Source organism: Columba livia, chromosome 3, assembly GCF_036013475.1.
Source record: "Columba livia isolate bColLiv1 breed racing homer chromosome 3, bColLiv1.pat.W.v2, whole genome shotgun sequence".
Classification (NCBI taxonomy): Eukaryota; Metazoa; Chordata; class Aves; order Columbiformes; family Columbidae; genus Columba; species Columba livia.
Genome location: NC_088604.1, coordinates 119585405 through 119610813, shown reverse-complemented (window position 1 = coordinate 119610813; position 25409 = coordinate 119585405). Strand labels below are relative to the sequence as shown.

Here is a 25409-nt window from a genome sequence, read left to right as displayed (position 1 = left end):
TGAAGGGACAGCGGAAAACACAGTCAAGTCTTGGATATGTGAGAAACAGAATGGTAGTGGTTGGGGATTATTTTCAGAGATGGAGATCAAAAAGGTAAGCTAAGGGTGACATTGATTCTGGAGACCAAAAAAACTCCAACCACTGCCTTATTCTGGCATCTCTATGCTATCCGTGATAAACCAGGAGAACTTGAGCTTCACTAGGAAGTACAAAAATTTCCACTAATTAAAACGGCAAACCAAACAGAGTAATGTCCAGGGTTTCCAGGCTGAAACTTTATTAGCAGGATGGTGTAAGGAGTGAATATATTAACATTTTGTTTGAAACAAGTTAAAGATATAGAAGAATTTCAGTGGTTGACCTCAGTAATAAATATAGAGTATATCTCTTTAGAAGGTGTTTAACCATACTTAATGTTATACACAATGTAAAATATACTTACAAAAATATACCTGCAAATTCTGGAGTTAAGACTTTGTAAGTATTGCATTGCTTTCTCAAGGGTAACTGAAATACCTAGATGGCATCTTTGTTTTCTAGGTCACACTTATTCAATGTTAAGTTTATTATTACTAATTTTTTTTTTCCTGCAGAATTACACTGCAAGTGAGTTACCACCATTCGAGCCCCAAGCAATATTCTCAGAATCAAAACCAACCCACAATCAGCGCTTAACTACCGATCATCATCCATTATCATCGCAAGAAGCTGGTTCTGGAATCACTAGTACTTCTTTATCGAGTATACTGAGGCTTGCGTTTGCTGAGGAAACATACCACTACACTATAGCTATACTTGTACTGCTGCTACTAATAGTACTTTCCTTGTATTTTCTTTGATGTCGCTGTTTCAGTGTCTTCAGTGTAAGTGCAGCGGTGTTTCCATCATGCAGGTTTTTCCTCAGAGTTTCTTCACCGAAGATTTCAGTGTCAATGGCTTGAAAAAGAGTTTTTAAAAATACTGTTAATATGCATCTTTTAAAGGCAACTTCTCTCTTAACCTTTCCAAATCAGCACTCAATAATTACATATGCACTAAACTATTTGTACAAGACTATTTTGTGATATGAATGTTGGGAGGTTGGTTTTCTGGGTTGTTGGTTTTTTTTTGTTTGTTTGTTTGTTGTTGTTTTTTTTTCCCTGAAACTGGACCTTGCTACAGCAATATTAAAAAAGTATCATGCAATACAATGGAGTGTGTTATTTAATTATTCTGACACTAGCCTGTTGGTAACTGGTGTGTAGCCATCTTTATACTGTTTAAACACCATTTAGGTTAACAGCGATGCATTAAATGCATGGGAATTAGAAGTTTTCCTCTCTTTATAATGTGTAAAGGGAAGATGCTAGCCACAAATTCTGTTGTATGACAGACGCTGTTACAGTTTTGCATTTATTTGGCTACTACACACTATTTAGCTCCCTCATTTTCATCAGATTTCCTTACCTTGTTACAATACGGACATTCACCAAAGATGACATTAAAACTCTGTCTGCTGGAAGGAAGGCCTTGTAGCCACTGCAACACAAGGAAGTGGATTCAAGTTCATATTTGTTTGATATCAAATTTGAGAACAATCCATTACCAGGGGTTTTTCCAAACAGAGTTTGTTTGATCAGCACCTGCCATGGTATAAGTCAGAGTCTGTATAACCACAAAGTGGAGTGGGTTCACTTCTGTTTTCTAGAATCTGTGAGTTAATGAGCAAGGTTTGCCCCGTTAATTACCTTACCTCATAAAGGCAAGCCTGATGGAAAGGCTGTCCGCATCGAGGATCATCGCACACCTGATCGGGAGGAGCGCCAGCCAGTCGATAAGCATAGCAGATTCCACAGTCCTTGGCAAAATCCTTAAAACACAACACGTTTTAGCTTACGGTATAACTGAAAGGAAGAAAGGGGGCTGGTAACACAGAACAGATATTCATCTATTTGTCTTTGCTCCTGCATTTTTTGTTACTTAGAATTACTAACTATTTTTTCCTTTCAATAGAGATGTTTACACCTTTATGGTATAAAGAGTGAGATTAGTTGCCAGATGTACAAGGCTTTGCTAGGTTGTACTTCATGCTGTCGCTGAATTACATCTAGTGGACAAGCTTTTTCATACTCCTGGGCCCTAGTGTGAGTTTTTAATTCAACACAATGATTTGTCATTACATTTGGACATCAGAGGCAAGATACACAGATATTAATTTAAAGATTTCACAAGTGAAAGGGAAGCTAGTAATCCAGTGCTACAGCATTGTCAAAAATTAATCCCAAGTTTGTTTGAGATGCACCAGTATTTGGATGGCCTCTTGTCCCCCTCTAAGCAGCTCTACCTAATTAGAACTTCAGTCATCAACATCCATAACAGAATGTTTGGATATTCCACATCTCATTAGCTACTCTGGAACTTCCTCTTTCCTTTTTAATAGTGAAGCGCATTATTAATCGCCAAACTGCGCTGAAGGCCTCAGGAAAGTGTGCACCTCTAATCAAAGGTTAACAAGCTCTGACAACTGTTGCTTGAAGTTCAGAAGTCCTTATGACAATATATTAATCCAATTACCTCTCTAAGTCTCTTATTTTTGCTGGCAGTTAAAAAGTGACCACTTAAATTTTACTTATGGAGAAATAACGACTGATCATAAACGAAAAAGCAACTTACACTTTTTTCTAACACAGCACGAGATGGAAAATCAATTTCTAAGAGGTCTTGCAGGTTTTGTAATAAACTGATTTCTGGATCCCTGCAGGTAGGAGAGAGAGCAAAAAAAGTCAACACTAGGAATGGCAAACAGCATGTTGGTTTCAAACCTGTATGATTGAAGGTGCTTACCATGAGTGCATGTTGTTGTTCAGCTTAATTCTCAAAGGGTTAACCGCTGCAAACAACAGACGTAAATCATTACATCATCTTTAGGATCCCTTTGCTCCCCCACTTGTATTTCAGCACTGAAGGGGAAGGCAGGGCTTGGGCTTTTCTTGATTATTTAAGACACCTTAGTAAAATGACTGCTCTTATTTGTTGCTTTTGGGTATTCATTACACTACTGTTTAAAATATCTTACTGGTGAAGATATGATCTTATTTACCTTAAAAAGCTAGGAAAAAGCTGTGGGACATGGAGTAAAGGATGTAAATATTTCCAAACATTTAGGATGTACAGGATATTTTTTTTTAAAAAAAACCCAGAAAATTATATTAAAATGTAAAGATGATCAGGTAATCACCTGTTGGACACTGGGTTCCCTCTAAACTGTGCTAGGAAAGCACTAGAAAAAAAAGTGTCTCATGGAGCAAACCAGCATGCTATGGCCTGAGGCTGGTAAAAACTCTCCTAAGCACATATTCAGCTTAATTCCCGGCTCTGCTTAAGCCAAGCTTACCCCAGGAGTGTGACAGAACTTACACCCGTGGCTGCTGCCTTACCGTGGTCTGCTCCGAGGAAGTAACACTCGGGGAGCATGTTTGGGTGCCGAGGATCTACCTCTATGTTCACCGAGACATTGTTCCCTGTGGTGAGAAAGTAAAGGCTCTTCTCTGCGCTCATGTATTTCAAAACAGAAATATTCACCTTCTTAAAAGGAGTTTTAAATGGGTTGAGGCTGATTTCCACTATGACAAATAATAAAAAAGGTGGTAGGTATCTAAATTAGTTGTACAAAATATCAGTATATATTAAATGTCTACATTTAAATGGGCTGTAATTAAAAATAGCAACTAATTAAAAAAACTGCCAGTCTTGCATTTCTTATAGACTAGTCTTAACTTTAACACTTGGACTTCTTTCTGAATAATCAGACCCAAGCTAGATGGCATCATCCATTTGAAACCTTAGTGAAATTTTAAAGGTAGTAGAGATGCAATTGTTATTAATTTCTCATCAACTTTTACAGTCAAAAAGTACAGAGACAATTTTAAACAGTAAAATCAAAGTAGGTCCCCTCCCCAGCATTCTTTCACAGATTACATTCCCCCCCAGTATTTCTAACCTCTGACAGTGGCAAGTTTCTCCTTTACAATTACAAGACTCCTTATTCTATATATATATATTAAGACCTTAAAATGCCAGACATGAGCATCTGAATTAAGGTACTTTTCAGATGGTTAACACCATAAGCCTCTTATTTCCTCTTTTATTTCTTTGTCCTTTCCACCTGCCTCTTGTAACCCCCTTTTTTCTCCCTTTGGCTGCACTCCAATATTTCCAATATTTTGTTGATAATTTGTAAATACACAATATTTTCCCGCAAAGCAGCACCCCGAGTTTTGGTTCCCAAACCTTTTCATACCTATTGCGATTCTTCTTGTTGTAGCACTCCGGGTGGGATTTTCTGGCTCCAGCACCCAGGTCTTGCCATCGATTTCATCCATGGCATCCCAGAATTCTTTCAGTGATTCTAATGCCACCAGGAACTGATTGTAAATGTCTATTAAGGAGTTCTGAGAAAAGAAGACATTTAAGTTAATTTTCTCTAGCTTCTACCTACAGAATATTTAAAAACCAACATGTAGGTAATTTAAGAAGTGTTAAAATCTACTGTGTCCAATGAAACATTGAACCGCATAGATTTTATAATTGAATTAACACAAGCAAAGAATGGCTGTATCCTGAGTAGAGCATCAATTCTCTAATCCTGGGGGTTCTAACATGTTGTGATGTACATCCATCATACCTGCATTTAATAGAGTTTTGTACTCTTTTTCAGAAAACTTTTCTGCAAAGAGATGACAGCTATTTCTTTGCATTTTAACTTGTAGTGAACTACTGTAAAAAGAAAGTTAAAATTGTCATTATCTACTATTAAACTTCTAACGTTCTGATATTTTGTCTCTCTTTCCTAAATGCACAGAAATACCCACATCACTAAAGTAGCTTATTTATTTTTTAAAGACTCTAAGAAATAATGCTTACCCATGTCATCATTATCTCAAAATTAAGGAGTATAAAAACAGGTGCTTAACATTAGATTTCAAACCATGTAAATACAGTAAGAGAAGGCAAAACCATCTAATAACCAGCGCATTACACTCCAGGGATTTCAATGTTTGCGAGTGGATTAGCTGGAATCAGAAAAATCTTTCGTTATACAGGACAATCTACAGAACAGCAATGCAAAAGAAGCCTCTCGAAAATCCTCCCTGAGCACAAAAGGAGTCACTGTTCTCCAAGCTGAGAGATAACCAAAATATTTCTTTTGGCTTGGGAACAACTTCTTGGGGTCCAAAAGGAAAAGCAAGAGGTGTTTTCCCATAAATAACACAATCCACACGGAAAGGTTTCCTTTCATCTTTAGTAATTACGTTCTTCCTTTCTCACCTGGACAAAAAGCAGCAACTCCCATGAACATTCTCAGATGAGGAAATTTAAGTTTTTATATCTTATGCAGACATATTTTAGAAAGAAACAGTGTAGCTTAGAAATAAAATGCTACATTTTCCCCGCTGTTATTAAATTATATTAAAGTAGGAAAGCACTTAAGCAGAAAAGTGTGAATACTGCCAATCTCCAAATGTAACGCTTATTATCTTTAAAAGCATTTTGTTACTTTTATAATACCTGAAGTGATATAATAGTGTCAGTCACTTAACCACATCTTAGAGTAGAATATCTTCATCTTAAGTACTATTATTTCCAGTATTTTAATAATTTTCACACAGTCCTGAAATGTGATCTTTTGTGCTCTGATGACACTTAAATTAATAGCATAATTTTCTGGTACTTGCAACAGTTGCTTTCCATTTTGATTTTTTACATTTTTCTATATCACATCCAGATAAATCCTCTAATAATCATTTTTATCTTTATCTTCCGGGAATTCAAAGGGTTTCACTAGAAAAAAGAAACATCAAGGGATTATAACCCACAGATAAGTTTTAAAATCCAATTAATTTTAATACTAATTGTAATTTTTCAATGATGTTCCTTAAAAAGGTAGTTAAATCTCTTTTTTTTTAAACTCACTGTTCATTTGATCTTATTTGCATGCTTCATTGATGTTGCCAGCTGTCTCCTGCTATATACATAAATGCATCTATAGCTATTTAAAGACATCACATGCTTGTCATGCAAACCATGCAAACTATAACGTTCCTTTTTATTTGATTAACCAACTAATTTTTGGTCATTGCCCAACACTCTCTCAGAAAACACTGCTATAATCCTGTTGTTTGTTGGTTTACACTACACCAAGATAGTTGTTAATAATGTCAAAAACACAAACGCTTTGTTTCTTGGTAACCTTTGTACAAAGGCATTATGAAATATGTCAACTATTCCTTGGAAAAGAAGACAGTAATAATTCAGGGTATCACCACTGGCTGCCCACTCGAGTCTAAAAAAACCCAGATGGTTACTCCATTATGAAAACAAATAGCTTGGGGGCAGTTTAATCTTTCGCAACAACAGTCCAAGCTGAAACACCCTGCGTGATTCTGACCAGACCTGAGCCAAACCAACCACAGCTGGGACAAAGAAGTTTCCAAGATGAGGACTGGAGAGTCCACCATTACCACGTTCATCATCAAAATGCATTTTTGGATCAGATGGACTCATTCTGAGTTTTCATATGGAAAAATAAGAGGCTGAGAAAATGTTCGTTTGGAGCACTCCACTTCAGATCCTTTCATTTGGCTTTAACAGTGCTGGTTTTATTAGAGCATCACCCCCAGTGACCTGTGTCACAGCTTTAAAAAAAAACATCAACACTTCTCCGGATTTTTCAAATTTCAAGTTGCAAGAGCAGAAATCGAGGAATACAATTAGTGCTGAGTTGTGAAAAGGTGCTGTGAGTGATGCTCAGTACAGACTGTTTTCTCTCTCAGCAAAGTATATATTCCGCCTCAAAGTCCGAAGCTCTATGAGGCAGAAATGTGATATATACTGCTACAAACTATACCAACGCAGTCCTCTGGACTGAACAGCAATTTAATGTTGATTTGAAGGGCTGCGGTTCTGTGATCTTAACTTCTCAACACAGGTGTTTGTAGCCACTCAGTGAAATTGGTTATTTTACAGGAAAACAGACACGTAAACATACCAACTTTGATGATTCCCCAGCAGCTTTAGAAAACTTTGACCCAAATGTTCGCTTTGTACTCTCAGACTGTATGTATCCTCCACTCCTTTCAACACCGGGTAGGAGATGAAGCGCTTATTTTGGGTGGTGAAGATTCTGGCCCTGTTTCTGAGAGGAACACACCTTCTTTTCTACCAGCAAAGAGGCTGCTGTAGCTTTGCAAGATTTTTGTTTCTACTCTCATCACCAGAAGCTCCTCGTGCCAATTAGGAATAAGAAGGAATAGAACAAAAATCACTCTACTCTTAGTTCACGTTTCTAGAGCCGTAGAGGCTGGGAAGAATCGAGGAAATCTTGAGTCTGCACCTGCCTTAAAATCCATGACGTCTTTCAGTAACTTTAATAGGTGTTATATGGAAATACTTCAAACACCCACTCCAAATCCTTGATGAACTAAACATTAATCAAATCGTAGTAAGAATGTTCTAATTAAGGTAAGTGCAGCACAATTAAAAAAAAATTCTGAGATTTTTTTTTTCTAAAATTCTTCCTAACATGAAATTGGCTTATGCAAAATTAAAACAACTGGAAACCTCCTAATGGAAAAGGTAAAGTAGGCTAAACTATAGGTGCTGTTAATTGTTTGCCCTTTATAAATTCATAGATAAAATACAGTTTAATAAAGTGAACAGTTGTTGGCTGGAAAAGGGATCACCTGTATCACCTAAATAATTTATGCCTTATAGGGAAACAATTTATTTCTCTCTAACAGAAGTTTTAACAATTTTCCCCTCTCCTTAGCACAAATGAAACCGAGACCAAACACTCTGAAATCTTTGGCAAGTGTTTTGTCAGCCATCTCTGGGGTTTGTATTTATAGGTGCATTTAAAGCTGGTGCCTGTGAAGCCCATTTGCTAAGAAAAAGCACAATTATGATGCATTTTCCTGGATTTTCATTAAAATATCCAAACAATCTCATTCATTCCACTTTACCTTCTGAATCTCAGATTAGTTTCATCGTTGGCTGGCTGCATGACCTCATTAGTCATTAATTTCCACTCTCATGACCTTCATGTAGCCAACCAGGTGGGCAGTGGGCAGTATAGAAACACCACCCTGATGTGAGGGCAGCAGAATATAGATGCATTTAAACTGCAGAACGTATGCTGAAATGCGGAGACAGCACATTTATCTGGTTATTCAGAAAAAAAAGAATAGAACTGAAATAAGTAGATGTTCTTGCGCTTGTCATTGAGAAGCACTCTGCATTTATTTGGCACTTACAGCAGTAGCAGCAGCAGCGGCATTGCCCTTGGTGCTGATTTCTTACTACTCTAAAATGTCTCCTCTGAGCCAGAATCCACTGGCTGTTGCTGCTCATGCTGTGAGACACCTGCACTGGCTACCAGGCTTGTCATGACGCACAAAACCCTACCATCTTCAGCTTGACATTGTGCAAGTTATAATTATTCATCCAAATGAATATGTCAGAGCAGCAGCGGCAGACCTCTCATCAGAGCAAAAGAAAAATACATCAAAACATTATCAACCCAGCAGGAAGACAGGGACCATAAGGAAAATTACCCATTTTTAATATGGATGCCATAAAGCCATGTCTATTATTATACAGAGAAAAAAAAAAAAAAAAAGAAAAATAAAGAAAAATCAACCATCCAACAACCCCTCAAGTTTCAAGTCCATGAGCACTGAAAAGAACCTGAAATAGGCAACAACAGCACACACAGGGGGGTGGAAAAAAAATCAATTACCTGAAATCTATTTATATTTTCTTTCATGGGAGTTTATATTCTAGTGCAATTGCATAATTTTAATTAAAGCTTGATAGTTTATACATTAAATATGACCAACAAATATTAAAATTTGAGACATATCAGTACCAAAACTTTTACTGGAAAACAGGCAGAGCATGTTCTTTTTCCCTCTTTAAGAACTAAAATTTTCAGCCACTTGAGGACCTGCTAAATTCTACTATCAGTGGTGTTTCAGTATTATCTAACCGTAACCCTCCATTTACCACAGCACAGACTGCTCACTGCAATGATTTCCATGCATTTTGAAAATAAATACAATTCAGACAATTACTATTCACATTATTTTCCCCAGACATGTTATGTTCATGTCACCCACACAGATAAGGTTAATTTTCAAAAACTACTGTACAACTAAAGCGTTTCTATCAGCGTAATGCACAGGTGCCTGGTATTTGGTTCAATATCATAGCAGACTATCCGCAGCAAGAATCAGTATCTCATGATTTCAAAACATACATGTTCAGATAGTCCGCAGGTAATTCTAACTGTAAGCATCAAAATGTCATATTTTTAACATTAGATTTTTACTTGTAGTGTCAATATTAATATATTCACTCCCACCTTCAACTTGTCGAAGAAGGCTGCTTCCTATCATGCTTTTCAAGAATATTTTATTAAAACATTAGTCCAGCTAGTAGCTTTGAAGTGACTAACAGTAAACACAAAAGGCAAAGGCTGCCAAGGATATTTGAAATGTTGTTAAATTGTGGCAACATGTACTGCAAGGTCATAAAATTAACAAAACACTATTAAAAGTATGTATGAAGTTTGAGGTTAGAAACACTACTTGAAATCCTGCTTGTAGTATATGGAATCCAGTACAATTTAAGGTAAAAACAGTATCTGTTTAAATTGTTCCAAACCACAGCAGAGAATTGACATCTAAAATTACATGCAGAACTAAATACATTTTTCATTTGCAATGGTCCATTCTTGCAGTTATTTCCTCCAGCTCTCGCTTTGGAGGACCTGAGGTGACACACAAAACCTTGCGCTTTGCAGTCAAAGTTCTGTGCCCATCTTCCATTCGTTCTGATTCAACCTTTCAGCCCTGTTCCCTCTGTAAACTTAGTACCATAAAGACAGGCTTTATTGATGAGAGTTAAAATTATGAAATCTAAGTAAAATCTATTTTCCTGAAACAAATGAAATTAAACATCAACTATTTTCTAGAGATAATTCAAATTAACTTCTAAGCAGTCACATTTAAATCCATTTAATCAAGTACACATGCCCTGTTAAGAAAAAAGGTACATGAAATAATGCAAGAGAGACTAAAAAAAGACAATGGCTCCTGGTTCTTTATATTAACAGTATTGGTTACACTATGAAAACAGAACTCTATTAAGTACTTTCCTGTTGTTATTTTGATTGCAAGTGAACAACATTTGTTATGTTACGGAAACTATAGAGCATAACAAACTGGGGAACAACCTTTTTATTTAATGTCTGTCAACTTCAGACGGTGCTTCTTTTCTAGAAGACAATTGTTTCTTGTGTATGTATTTTCCTAATATCATTCCTAAAGATTGTTCAGATGTATGAACAGCTTAAGAAAAAAAACCAGACAGTATGACTGCAAAACATATAACTACACGGCAAGGAGAATATTTTAAACAGTATCATAGGAAATATGAAGTTCAGTATTATTACATGAGCATGTGTAGAAGTAAAGTGCACACTGGGAAAAAAGCTAGAGGTAAAAAATAAAGTCCAAGCCCTCATTACCACCTACACGTTGCAAATGTATCTCAGTTATTAAAAAAACATGCACGGTACAGCAGTTTACCTGGGGCATCCAAGAAACAGCAAACTGAACAGGAAAATCCACAAGGCAATCCGGTGGTTCTGTTGGATACTGAGGGAAAGAAAATACAGGTGTTAGGGGTTTTTTAAGCGATTTGAAGTCAGACTGATCCTAAGCTGCCAAATTCGATAATAAAATACGAGCACTTCAAGCATCTTGAGAACTTGGTTCTTAGAGGAAACTGTGCGTAGAGCATTTTCAGCAACGGTTATTAATGTTACTTATCATTTAGAGAAGAAATCTACATGTAAACAGTTTTTATTTACCAGTTTTTAGTAAAGACAGAAAAACCAGAGTTTTCTCTGTTCAGTGTTCAGAGACACATTAAAAATAATTTAAGACAAAAAAAGATCAAATATTAAAAAAGAAAATTCTCCTTGGTTACCTCCAACAACAAAACCACAACAAAAAAACCCCACCTTTCAATTTCATTTAAACTAGAATATCTGCTCTGATTGGCAACATTTTTTGTTTTGGAACTGAAAGTAATCAGATAAATACGTAACTGTTTAGAAAGAGAACATACACCCTAAATGAAAACAGCTACTCATCCCCTCCTCAAATTAAAAGGTATCGATGAAGGAAAGAAAAATTAGCTGTATCTAGAAAATTGAAACTATAAAAATGTTTGATAACTCTAAAAATAACCACTGACTATTCCTTACATTAGTAAATCTGTTGCTGTTCAGCATCCAATATGAAACGTGGAAAAACCTGGTATTTTCTGAAAAATAAAGTAGCAAAGGAAAGAAATATCTAATAACAAATAAACTGTCATTTCTAAGAGCACCTATCCAAAATTTCATCCACCTGAGAAGTTCCCTCCTTTAGTCCTACACAGCCTTTCAAATCCTACCAGCGATGTACACAGTGGTTTTATAGAAATCGTATTAGTATTGCACAAAATGCCAACACAAGAAAATGTTACAGATATTTATTTGGGGAGATTTATGAAAAAAAGCCCCATCTTAAAGAGAGTTAAGACAAAAAGGCAAAGTTGAGCTGTGCTGCTTGCCATAACTGTTCTCCATCCAAAGTCAACCTCCTGACATAGACATTGTCCTTATTTACCAGACATCTGGCAATTAATTTATCAGAGGTTTTTAAATGTGTCTTCATTTTATGTAAAATGTAATTCTACAGCAATTAGTTCATAATTGTTCTCTATGGCAAAGAGCAAAAAAGAGGCAGAGCATCCATTCTTCACTGCTTTGATTTTAATAACAATCTAGTGGATTTAGGGATTTCACGGAAATTTGTTCAAACTTGGTTTTTCATTTGCCTTCATTTGTGGTTTCTGTTAGGTATCCACTTTCTGAAAACAATTCCTACAATCTGAATATCTCGTGCTTTACCATTTTATCAGATTGGAAGCAGACAAGTTAAAAACAGAGCACAGCTAATTTGGACAGGGGCAGTTACAACTTGGAAATGTACATCCACAAAAGCTATTAGAGTTTATTTTACTGTAGCGTTACTGATCTTGTATTGTAGGCATTGTACTCTTAGTAGTTTTGTCGTGTAGATGAAATATTTCAATGCTTGCATAAAAATAAACTTGTTTTCAAGGTATAAAAATATGCCTAGAATGAACTAAGTCACAACAATTTTTCCATAGGATTGGTTTTAAATCGTAGTGGCATTAGTCGATTATGTGTTACTTTCTTGGTAAGTAAATTCATTTAATGCAGTTTTTGTAGGGTGCCTTTGAACAACTGCTTGCGAACAGATTCTACTAACTTCCTATCACTTAAAAAAACACAAACCAAAAAACGTTCAGCACTTTTACCCTGCATTTTAAGTCTAATTTTCTTTAAGAGCACAATATTGTACTGTGCACTGGATAATAGCCAGGAACTACACAACAACAATTCTCTACATATGTACACAATGCTTTTAGACCCCACTGAGTAAAATCCTTTATAAAACAAGGCAAATGATTTCCCGGGAGATAGTATTTCAAAATACTATACCAGAGCATATCAATGACATCATGTTATTACAGTTACATTCACATTTATATGTCTGGAATCATCCAATTATTCTTTAGAATAATTTAAGCAATTATTAAACATAATATTCTTATTGCATTTTTGAGCACGCAGCTAACTTTATCTAGAAAAAGTATTTTCATAACCCTTGCCAAATCATTCCGATAATTACCAAAGCACTTTGATTACTACATGGTGCGCAAATTCTTGCAGTGGCCTGTTTGAACGCTTGGGATCTGAAATGGCAAGAACCCAACCAGCTTCCTATGCGATACAAAATGAACTCTGATAAAAAAAATCCAATGTATTTGATTTTATACTTGCAAAGATGCACACTTTGTTTTCAGAAAACAAAGGCTGACCAAACCGACCTGCCAGAACATAGACAAGAGCCAGCGATACGTTCTGTGGAGGAAAGGTTCAGCTCACATACTAACCTTAACCAAAGCAACAGTGTAACAAAAATAAGTATACTTGTATTAAAGCAGGTTACAAGAAGAAATCCCTTCAAAAAAGCAAAATCTTTTCAAATGTATTAGGTACGTCTATCAAGGAAAATCAAATCCCCACGTCACCAAAACCACATTTTGCATATCTCGTGGCAAAGTTTAAATGCCAGATGTCGTTTAAAAAGGACAAGCAATTGATCCTTCATAATAACAATCACTTGGAGAAAGTCTGACAAGAGACTTATGCCTGGAAATGAGAAATTCTGTAAAGAAACATTGCAATCTGAATTCGGTTCTAAGCATTAGGAAGAATTAACATTTTCCTGCTTCTGCACATGCCATAGATTTGCTTTGCAAGCACTGCCAAAATCAGCCAATTATTTAGACTAAAAAGCAAGATTTTTTAAAAATCAGGAATTCTACTTCCATAGTTAGTTTTTCACAAATTGTTCTAGCTATAGCTTTAACAGTAAGGCTTCCTAAGGAAGCAACCCAGCATCCTCTGATTCTTGTTATACACATAGTCTCTGGATGGAGTGATAACGAATGAAAGTCTCCCAAATGGCTTTGTCTGTAATCCAGTAAAATAACTACAGTATCATAAGATGTTTTTAATGTGATGCACAGTTTCATATGAAAAGATTCTTACAGATAATCATAATGCAATATTAATTTTAAATTAAGTTAAAGTCTCGAAACTCTATAGAAAATATTTCTCAAAAAAAACCCCACCATTATCTTGCAGAACAGACACAGTAACAAATAAACCAGGTCTCTAAAACCCTTACGAGTTAACAAAAATCCATTTATTTCAAGGAAGCCTTAAAATATTTTCTCCCGCATAAATTCACCTTGGAATTTAACTTCAGAATGATGAGATGCTGTCGACCACAGGAGTCTTCAGCTTTTAGCTTGACTGTGGTAAGACCAGTATCCACATACACGACTCTGAAAGAGAAAAGAAACAGCATTGTAAGAAATACAGTTTGAAACATCTGCAATACTCCTATTAGTCTGTTACAAATATTAATCAGAGGAAGTCCTACATGCCAACCATTTCTGCTGGTCTAGATTTACTGCTGTTAATACACCAGCCTACTGCTTAATGCAGTCATACATCTTGGGGTTATTTACAGCTTGTGTCAAGGCTCATGCTGTGGTCAGTGAGCACTGTGTTTCAGTTTTCCATCACTGGAACCTTTGACACACACAGCATGTTCCTGTCAGCCTCTACTTATGTACACATTAAACTTCCTGTCAAATCTTTGATCCATTTCTGCAGTTTCTTACTGTATGAGACTTTTATGCTCTTGATTTGCTTTTCTCTTCAATGAACTTCTCTTTTATTATCAATACTATTATTGTGGAAAATTCAGTGGATATTGGTTCATATTCTGAAATTGATTTTCTGCAGAAAACAGTACCAAACAGGTACAAAATGAGTTATTTATGATGATTTGCCTTTGTTTCATGACAGTTTTACACAGTACACATGCACCCAAGCAAGTAGCAAGTACATACTAAATGTAAATAAGTTTTAAAACTTCTGACATAATCACTGACTCTTTGCTTAAGATGTCACTGATTTGTGCCTCCCACAACAAAGAAGATGGATACAATTATAAAATACATTGTTCTCCAGAAATATGTTCTGCTGAGTAGCTTCAACAACTCCCCAAAGGTCCAAACTTTTCCCTATTTACCAGTGAAACAGGCATGTGGATATTTTGGCATTTTTACTATGCCATTGTTGTGTAAAGATAAAAAGCAGTCCAAGACTATTGTACAACTTATCACCTAGATGGATGGAAAGGCCTATCAGAGCTCAAAGACAGCATCTGCTTCCTGACCTAAGTAAGATATTTTTTAAACCAATACATACTAGCCCAGTCATTTGAGCCCGAATGTTGGGAAAAATGGTTCTCTTTCAAGTGAAATGGGCAACAGAGTTGAGACACCTGTACAAGGAAAAGCAGACATACACCAAAGGGTGTGCAGACTCCTAGGAAGGAAGGGAAAAGAAAAAATTATCTACATAAATGACACAGCCTTAAGATGAAGGAACTGAAAAAAACAGCTGGAAAAAGCAATAGTGGTAGTAAGTAGGGAAAGTGATATATTACTCCATGTTTAACATTGAGTAACTTTAACGCAATAGTCTTACAGATTCCTGGGAGTATTTTGACACTTCTCTTCTCTACACCAGCTGAAAAAAATACAAGTCTTGATAAAAGCGTAACTCAACTGTAATCAATGAAACTCAATTTATTTAGAAAGAATTAGAGCATTCTTCCTCTAACTGAAAAAAAAAAGAAAAAATCTCATTACTCCTGCTTTATTCTAACTTTACCCCAAAATTATATCACAGGGTTTTATAAAGATCAGAAACTACCTGTATCTCACCCCTCCATGTACTGTCACCTGGGGTGGGGAAATCCCAAACCTGGCTGGTTTGGACTTCTGGATTTACAGCTTTCAAAATTCTCCCCTCAACTCACGTAATTTTTTTTGTATATTTCCCTTTTTGTGGATTAACTATGTTATTCTTTTGTCTAAGGAGATCTTTGTGCTATAGAGAGCAGGACAGAACTGTTCTTTAAAGATAATTATTCTAGTTCTAAAAAAATGTATGAACTGTTTTTATGAAAGCATAAAGGTACACGACGATCAACCATAGCATATAGGAATAGTCAAAAAAGCTGTAAAAAGTAGGGGAAAGAAGAAAAAGGAGAACTATAAAGTTGTATTAAATGTTTACTATACCAATAGTTTATAGGTCAAAGAAGAATTGATTTCTTGGTAGTAGCATCTCACCTTTCAGCTCAGTTATTTGAGACTGAAAACAGACTTTCAGTTGGTACAGCTTTGTTGTGGTTTTTTTTTTATTTAATTAAAAACAAAGCAGCAGAGTTTTTAAAGCAAAACAGTTTCTGAACAGGATAAATTAAGAGAACAAGTACATTTGATATGTTCAAACCTCAAATACAAAAGAAGAACAGATATTCTAAAGATAATGTCTGTTAAGAAATAAAATAAACATACTTATTCCAACCCAATGTTTCTAGATCTCTGACAAGACAGGAGTAGTACTCTGGCGGACGTGGTATATGCAGGTCTTGTGTATTCCTTAGAGCAATTTCCTATTTAAAAGAACATTAAAAACATCATTAAGAGAGATTTCAATATTTTTGCATCTATTTAGTCATGTGATTTTTGCAATTCATTCAAAAATATTAAGCTTATGTAAAATTAACTGTACACTGCATTTGTTTTGTTATAGCCTCCAGCTAATGCAGACAAAGAAGCTGTTTGGTAAATTACTTCAGATACTGGTAATGAAAACATCTGCAATTTAAAAAAATCACACAGATGTTGACAACATAGTCTTCAGATGCAAATATCAAATGTGCCTTTTTTTCAGCTAGTAAATTTGAAGTCAAACATCTTGACAGAAAGAACATTTCAAAATAAGGTTCTGTTAAGCCTACAGCTGTGTCCTGGGTTCCACAGCCACAAAAGACGACACATATATGAAATACTCATATTATTTTTAAGTAGCTATATACAACTTTATATAGCAATTAAAAGAAAAAAAAAATCTATTTCTCGGTTTTAACATCAAAAAAAATCACAGAAAGTAAGTTTTGGTACAGACATCTATCAACTATGTCATAATACCTCAAAAAAAAAGTTTAACAAAAAGGTAATGCCACGCTACAGAGAAAACCAAAACCAAAACGTATGTTCTACATTTATGTTGTACTACTTGTTCTTTAGAAGTGTACTTAAGTTTAAATTATGCTTACCTGACAAATAAATTAATAAAGTTTATAATGAAATTATTAGTAATTTAAAATAAAAGCATCTTTAACAAAACAAAATCAGTATAACAGTCCTTTCTGCCCAGTTCTCCCACAGTGTCTTCTGTTTTTACTATCTGCACTGAGGATTACTATTTTACTCTTTTGAGTTAATTATACTTTCATTGCACTCCTGCTTTCTGAGTGCTTGTGTATCCAGGCAAATAGATTGGAATAACTATTGTTAAATATTCCAAAATAGCCACATGTAGACATTCTTATTCAGTCCCGTTCCAAGTGCCTTTGCCTGGTTTAGTGTAATCCAGTTTGGCAGGGATTGAACCAACACTGAGGAAAGGTGTTCCTGCCTTAGAGCACGAATGTAATACCAGGAAGGTATTTTTATTGTTGTTTTGATGAATACTTACTGTGTTTTATTTCTAAGTTAAGTAGGTTGCAGCAAGTAATCTTTGACACAAAATTGTCGATTTTGTGTTCTTAACTAAAGACTTTATTACTTTTCCATCCCAGATTAGAAAATTTTTTAAAAACAGAGTAAACAGCAGTCTTGAAACTATAAAAATAAGCTTTCTGCATTTATTGGTCAAGTCGTCACTTAGGTGAAAACACCTTCAGCAATCCACTGACTGTATATACCTTTTTATCACCTGGAGAATACCAGGAATTCCAAGAAAATAACTGTAAAGTGCATGGCTCTATACTGACGTCCCTGGCCAGGATTTTAATTTTTCTGTAACACTCCAATTTCCAAAGAGTACAGTCAATTAAAATCCTAAATAATATTTATACAAATATTGCACAAACAGCATACACATGATATGCCCCCTTCTAAAGCAAACAAATAAACCCCAGCAAACCAAAACACACACACACACAAAATCCCCATAAATCCATCTATCAAACCACAAACTGTTAGAAACTGAAAGTGAAAAACGAAGTTATAAGAACATCCCTTCTCCCACATACATTCTGTCACTTACCAAAACAGTTTTCAGCTCCACCATAAAACTGACAAGATCTGGACAGCTGTGCAACCTCTGGAGGGAACACAGTATCGACTTGTTTTCTTCAACTGAGAACATGTAGTGGTAGACAACTCCAACCTAACTATTTTTCTAGCATTGTCAAACCAGTGAACATAAAAGAACATGTTTCAATATTTCCGTCACAGAATAAACCTCCCAGAATACAGGGACCTTACTGAAAATTAACCATTCCTTTTGTCACATCACATGCCATTACACATTTCGATAGTTTATGAAGACTACACTTTATGCATTTATGAAGATATTTATAAAGACTTTGGTCTTCACCAATGAGAACAGAAGCTTTAGAATAACTCAAAAACGTTCTTGATTACATTTTCTTTGAGAACTCTCCAGACCGGTCTCCTTCTCGATGCTGTCCATGGTTAAGGATCCCTATCTGTCTTCAGATGTGGTACATATTTACACTGCCATTTCCTCAACTCTGTGTCCGTGTTTACTCCCTAGTTAGGAGCTCACAGTCCGTGAGGCTGTCTACAACACAGAATGAGCTAGATCTATCAATAATCAATGTGAATTATCTTCTTTGCATTATGAACAGCTTGTAAAAAATATATCTATTAAAAACAGAAAACAATAATCTAATTTAGAGATTAAAGAAATATTCCAGTAAAATGTCAGCAGCCATTCATTAAAAATTGTTCTATTTCAATCTTCAAAAAAGTAAAACTTGAAGAAAAATAAATATTTACTAAATTCTATCCATCTCTCTTTAGGTTGACCTACAAATCTTCAAGCCTTTCAAAATAAATCTTGGCAACACAATGCAAGGAGAGTTCTTTAAGACTTTCAGAATTGGTATGCAAGTACCAGCTTTTTGAAATTATTATAAGCATACGTGTAACAGAAATTATTTGAAATGTTGTATACCTGCTTTAAAATATGCCGATATCCATGCAGTATCTTCTTTAGGTGCCAGCTACAATCTATACTAGACAAACAGTACTTTGTGTAAATTTTAAATTCACAGTACATAATTTTTAGAACAGATCAGAAAGCCTGCTACACCACAACATAAAAGTTTTCTTCAAAAAACAATACTTCAAAATTTCTTTGAGTTTTCACATTCAAAGCCATGTAAAACTTTCAAATGTCACTCTCCCAAAGCCCATTAAAAATTAAACATTTACTTACAAAAGCCTCTGTTCTTTGCTGAAAACAACAACATAATTCTTGCAAGCTAATATGCCTTCATAAAATATACCAATACTTTAAAATTATACCCTGAAAATGTCAAAGTTACCTGTAATGCGGTTTTAAGTATCCAACCTAGAATATAATAAAGCTATGTAATACCACATCTGCTCACTATGGCCTACGCAGGAGTGCGGAATACAACAGTAAAGCCTAATGCAAGTCTGTGTGCATGCACACAATACACCCCCCACAAATTACCATGATAAACACTCACAGTAATAAGAACAGAGATTTTAAAGAAAAGTTGGGTAACGGAAATTAACACATATTGTCAGGAAAGAGAAAACTTGAAGTATATAATTGCTTAAATTTACAAACTTGCACTGAATTTTCGGTTTCCCAAATGGTAACATATAAATAATCTGATTTAAATGAACATTTTCTTCCAAGTACATTGATTTATATATAAATACAACCAATTAATTACAACAGGTTTCAAAGTTAATTAACAACAAAATATTTTGATATAGGCAAATGTTTATTGTCAGTGTTTGTTAACACTGACGCTGTACAATTTTGTTTCAAGGTTAAGTGAAATCAGTAAGAATTAATTACCAATACTGATATTGGAAAAAATGATAATTCATATGCATATCCACATCACTTATAGCAAAATAAGCTTTTGTTACATACACTTGGAAATTGCTTTCATAAAACTATCTTACCTTGCATTTTTTAGTTGCAAATCCATTGGTAACAGTATCCTGATATGGAAGTCTCTACCCTTGAAAATAAACATTTAGTTAACAGTAAGGTCAGCAAAGAAAAATAGTTAGACACTTGTAGGAAGTATTCCCCATAAGACCAGCTGCTAAGACATAGTTTGTCTTATGTGACTTTCAGGAATATTATTCAGAATTTCTTTACTTAGGACAAACAGCAGCATGTGTGACAGGTAGAAATAAAGCTGATTTTAACTCTGAAGTTGTAACACTCTCGATCTCCAACTCACAGAATTCAGTAAAAACTCATCAGTGCACCACATTTGATAAAGCAGAAATAACACCTTTTAGAAGAAAACCAAACATTGTCCAAATCTGGACATACCAAGAAGTATAATTTAATCCAAGCCATGCTGAAGTACATGAAAGTCTGTCCTCAAGTCAAAACAGACTCTTACCATAAAAGTACTACAATAAAAAGAAACTTGGGAACTGATCCGCAACACATTTCAGTATGGTTTTGGAAACTGTAAACAAAAACAATCCCAAATCCACAAATGTAATTTTTTTTCCCATTAGTGCAATCCATATGGGGCAGCTCCTAAATGTCACCTACTTGTGTTTTCAGTTATTATCCCTATTTGTGATCCTCCTCCTCCTTTCTTATGGGAGGATCAAAACAAAACTGAAATAAAAGGGGTTTGTGAGTAACTCCTTCCTGAAGTGAAGAGGGCAGTTAACTCATCTCCAGACTTTTATTCCAGACTCTGTTCCAGCTCACCATTCCTTGAATTGTGTCTACAAATTCTGAGGTTTCTTCAGCAGGAAGAATGGAACAAGATTTCCTCCTGTGATTAGATGACTGCTACAGTGAATAGAATCATAGAACAGTTTGGGTTGGAAGGAGCCTTTAAAGCCCATCCAGTGCCACCCCTGCCATGAGCAGGGACATCTTCACCAGCTCAGGTTGCTCAGAGCCCCATCCAGCCTGGCCTGGGATGTCTCCAGGGATGGGGCATCCACCACCTCTCTGGGCCACCTTGTTCCAGTGTTTCACCACCCTCAGTGTAAAAAACTTCTTCCTCGTATCCAGTCTAAATCTACCCTCAGTTTAAAACCAACACCACTTGTCCTGTCGCCACAGGTCCTGCTAAAAAGTCTGTCCCATCATTCTTATACACCCCTTTTAAATACAGAAAGGCCACAATAAGTTCTCCCCAAAGCATTCTCTTCTCCAGGCTGAACACCCCGAAGTCCAGCTGACCGTGCTAGAGAATCTCCAGAGGTCCCTTCCAGTCTCAGTGTTCCTGTGATTCTCACAAGCAAAAGCCAGATACCAGTTTCAGAGCAGAATACAGCCCATTGGCATCACTTGCTTCCAAACGCCTCCAAATCTAATGATTACTGCCTGCTTAAATTAAGCACATAACCTCAGACTCGGCTACATTGTGGCCTTAGCCCTAATCAAAATATCACATCTGAGAGCAGATGCTCACCTCATGCCTTAACCTTTGCATTAACTCCAGGATACATTCTAACACACAGGGCATTTCAAAACTTGCAGCTGCTAGAACAATGCAAATATAAACATATGCTTGCAAATGTATTGTGAAAGTTGAATGAGTCACGAAAACATTCCCTAATTTTGACAGCAAAACTTCTCTGAAATGCAAAACAATTTTGAAAATGCAAGTGTGACCCAGCTCACATCTTTTGACTTATTTTTATGGTAAGAAAATCCCATGCTATCTCTACATGAAAATACACCTGTTAGGAGCTGTTTCTGTGGTCTGTGCGCAGCAACCTGTGTGAAATTTCAACGAGACGTGGCTGCAGTGTCACTGCACAATGTCTTTGATGGTGAAGTTGGCTTAGAAGTGTTCACTGTCAACCTGTCATAGCTCTTCACTGGACTAACTAATTAACTGATTTCACAGTATCATGCCCATGCTGTTCTCCCTGCTCTGCTATTTACCACATCCTCTTAGAGATGATGCAGCTACTTAAGCTGAAACCTCATAAAAACAGTAAGAGAAAAAAAAAAAAGCCAAAATTAGTAATTTGTTTTAACCTTTACCCTAGGTCAAGAGTTCCGGCACATTGATTCCGCTGACAAAACACTTGCCAGCACAACAAACGCAGCCCACAAGGCACCGGCGAGAGCATCAGCAGCTCCACGTCCCGCGGGATCGCGATGTGGCCGCCCCTGCACAGCGGCCCGAGGGCACAGAACAACCCGCAGTGCCTCGGCTCGGGCCCCCGACATTTCCTGCTTCACGAACCCGGCGGCTCCGCGCTCGGCCAAGCAGCTGGCGGCCCTGGCGACGGGAGAGGCGGGAAGCGCTTTTCCCCCTCACAGCCCCGGGGCCGTCCGCCAGCGCAGGAGAGGCTGACGTGCAATAACGGCCACCGGCCGAGAGGCGCGCGGGCCCCGGTACCTGCGCGGTGACGAAGCCCTCGTACGCCGTCCCCTCGCGGTTCAGCGGCAGCAGCAGCGGGCACTGGCGGAGCAGGGCAGCCCGCGCGCCCGCCATGTCGCTCCGCGCCGCTCCCGTCCGCCCGTTCGAATCTGACGCGCCGCCGGGCGAGGCCACGCCCGCGCCGGCACACTGCGCACGCGCCTGAGGGCAGAGGGCGGGGCGCGCGGCACGGCCGTTAAGGCGGGCGCGTGCCGGCCGTTACCTGAGGGGGCGGTGTCAGCACGTGACGGCGGGCGGCGCGTGCGCCTGAGGGGCGAGGCGTGCGGCGCCACCGTTAAGGCGGGCGCGTGCCGACCGTTACCACAGCGGAGGTGTCGGCCGTTAAGGCGGGCGCGTGCCGACCGTTACCACAGCGGAGGTGTCGGCCGTTAAGGCGGGCGCGTGCCGACCGTTACCACAGCGGAGGTGTCGGCCGTTAAGGCGGGCGCGTGCGCGCCGACCGTTACCACAGCGGAGGTATCGGCCGTTAAGGCGGGCGCGTGCGTGCTGACTGTTACCACAGCGGAGGTGTCGGCCGTTAAGGCGGGCGCGTGCCGACCGTTACCACAGCGGAGGTGTCGGTCGTTAAGGCGGGCGCGTGCCGACCGTTACCACAGCGGAGGTGTCGGCCGTTACCACAGCGGAGGTGTCGGCCGTTAAGGCGGGCGCGTGCGCGCCGACCGTTACCACAGCGGAGGTATCGGCCGTTAAGGCGGGCGCGTGCGTGCCGACCGTTACCACAGCGGAGGTGTCGGCCGTTAAGGCGGGCGCGTGCCGACCTTTACCACAGCGGAGGTGTCGGCCGTTAAGGCGGGCGCGTGCCGACCTTTACCACAGCGGAGGTGTCGGCCGTTAAGGCGGGCGCGTGCCGACCGTTACCACAGCGGAGGTGTCGGCCGTTAAGGCGGGCGCGTGCCGACCTTTACCACAGCGGAGGTGTCGGCCGTTGAGGCGGGCGGAGCAGCATCTGGAGTTGTGAGGAACGCAGTGCCTTCCTGGGCGCTGAGCTGGGCCGAGCTGCCGACCAGCCCTGGGGCCTCCTGGCGTTGTAGCACGTCTTGAGGGGACAAGCACCCTGGAGTGAGAATCGTCGAGCGAGAATCTTGATATGCATCCAGCTGGGCCAAGCAGATTGCAGTGCTACCCAAGGCAAGGAGTAATTGCTGGTTCAATTTGTGTATTGTTTTTCTGGGAATCATGTGGTGGTTTGTGCTGCAACACGTTTAGAATGATAAAAACTCTTCTAACCATGGGTGTTGAGATAAACTCTCCTCAATTTTCTGGGTTGGCTGCCACCAGAACCTATCAGCCAGTGAATTTTGGAAAGCCTGAGGAAAGGCACTTAAACAAAACTTCAGGGTTTATTATCTGTGCTTCAGGAGGCTTTAAGGCTTTGCACCTCACTAAGGCTGATCATCATGCAAAGCACAGGGAGAGGCAGCTTCTCCTGAAATAGATACGTGTAAAAGAGAAAAAAAAGTTATACAAAGGGATAAGTGACTCACTAATGATGTCTAAGAGGTGTGTTGCAGGACTAGAACCTGAGAGAGGTTTCTTCCCTTGGAAACAAATGCTAATGTGATCTATTTAGTGTCCAGTATGTTACTGATGTTTGTACAAGGCCATATATATATAGGCCATCTGGTAAGGCCTATACTGTTGGATAGGGTATGAAAGACTGAAGTGGCTAAATCTGGTCAACTTTTCCAGTTATTCATCTCTTGGAATAGGAAAAGTTATTTCTCCTTACACATGTTGAGTTGCTCATATCTTTAAACCAGTGCTCACTGTGGATTTGAGTACAGAAGACTCAGCAAAGTGTAGAAAAAGCAATATTAGATGGCACGAGCTCAGTCGTTCCACACCTGGGAAGTGGCTGTAGGTGTTTCCTGTATGTTTTTATGGCAGAAAGCCACTGTCTCTGTGTGCTGGCAGCAGCTCAGTACCTGTGGAAGAGAAAAATTGAAGGGAAGTAAACAACAGAAGTGTTTATACCTGCAGGTAGTTCTTGTACCCTTGGCTTGGGAGACCTGTACATGGGGATAGCGTGGAAATGGAGGAGTCAAAAGGGGGCAAACCCTTTGTGGTTTTATATTGTGGTAATTAGAAATATGGCTACTATGTGGGGGAATGAACATGAAGCCTTTTTTGGCTCATTTGAGTTGGATGTTAAAGTCTCTTGTGCTCTTTTTATATGCTGCCAAAGTTCCTTTGTCCTTTATCCAAATTCTGCCAATGATTTGCCCAAGCATCAGGTGTACAGTGCACTAAGAGCCAATAGAGAGGGGAAAGATTCACAAGATTTGCCATTTAAATTCATCGTAGTAAGATTTTCAGGAATACATGCTGAAACAAATATATGTACGGTGATGGTTAACACAGATTTTACACCTTGCAAGTGTCACTGATTTCCAGTCTACCAGCTAGTTATTGGTGTACCTGAAAAAGTCAAGTTCTAGAAGTTCAGTTTTTTGCAAGAATGTTGTTCTAGTCACTTTTTTTTTTGTCCAGAGAACTCTAGACAGTGTAAGACTCAGTTACCAATTCATGGAAATTTTTCTGAATATATGGACAAACAAGTTTTAAATACCATTTTGTTAAACCTGTATGCCCAGAGTTTGCTCCCTTAAAGCTGTTCATGTGCATTTCAATACCCAGCATGGCTCACGTTGAGCAGTTAATCCAATGCTTCATAGTAAATTCCATCCTTCAGATTATCTATTAATTTCATTTTGATCAAAACATTTATTCTCTTGGGCTGTTTTCTCTCAATATGCATTACATTAGAAATTAACTTATTTAATTGTGAAGTATCTCTGTACTTTACCAGGTACAGAGATTATTTCATAATTACATCAAATGCAAAACTGAAGACAGTTGGTGTTTTTTGATTTTTTTTTTTTTTTTTCTTCATTTGGCCGTGTTTAAGAGTGTCTGACATTAAAAGAAATGTCTAGTCACTTTAGCCAAGTGCAGTTATGGAGTAACATATCTAAATTAAAAACACTGCAGTATCAGAACATTAATCATTATCTTACACTTTATGTATTGCACACTTTTAAAATTTGTATAAAAATGCAATTACTTGAAACTTCACATTACTTCAGTCTGGCACACAGACTAAAGCATTTTTAAAA

General features: G+C 37.9%; 3 protein-coding genes across 31 annotated transcripts in view; 2 read left to right on the top strand and 1 right to left on the bottom strand.

Moving 5' to 3' along the window:
• The window catches only part of VRK2 (VRK serine/threonine kinase 2), a 40436-nt gene extending 39245 nt beyond the window's left edge, over window positions 1–1191 (top strand). Inside the window, exon 14 of the mRNA XM_065059370.1 lies at window positions 595–1191. Coding sequence (XP_064915442.1) covers window positions 595–840 — 246 coding nt within the window. The 3' untranslated portion in view covers window positions 841–1191. The remainder of the gene's footprint in view (window positions 1–594) is intronic.
• Window positions 250–22484, bottom strand: FANCL (FA complementation group L). Of its 20 annotated transcripts, none has more exons than XM_065059381.1 (14): window positions 22252–22484; window positions 19817–19875; window positions 18825–18885; window positions 17889–17945; window positions 16130–16227; window positions 13939–14035; window positions 10630–10698; window positions 4281–4431; window positions 3418–3603; window positions 2825–2870; window positions 2654–2735; window positions 1734–1850; window positions 1448–1519; window positions 250–937 (listed from the first exon to the last, which is right to left on the bottom strand). In XM_065059381.1, the coding sequence occupies exons 1-14, from the start codon at window positions 22345–22347 to the stop codon at window positions 902–904; spliced, it is 1227 nt and encodes a 408-aa protein (XP_064915453.1). In that variant the 5' UTR covers window positions 22348–22484; the 3' UTR covers window positions 250–901. The 20 variants fall into 20 exon arrangements, with proteins under 20 accessions (XP_064915453.1, XP_064915457.1, XP_064915459.1 ...); XM_065059385.1 differs by having other exon boundaries at window positions 3418–3501; XM_065059387.1 differs by having other exon boundaries at window positions 19817–19870; window positions 22252–22387.
• LOC110362494 (uncharacterized) overlaps window positions 22424–25409 on the top strand; it is a 480683-nt gene continuing 477697 nt past the window's right edge. For 9 of the 10 annotated variants that reach the window (XM_065059406.1, XM_065059405.1, XM_065059404.1 and 6 more), the window contains exon 1: window positions 22424–23421. The gene's annotated coding sequence lies outside the window, so the exon portion shown is untranslated. The remainder of the gene's footprint in view (window positions 23422–25409) is intronic. The other variant, XM_065059403.1, reaches the window with a different exon arrangement.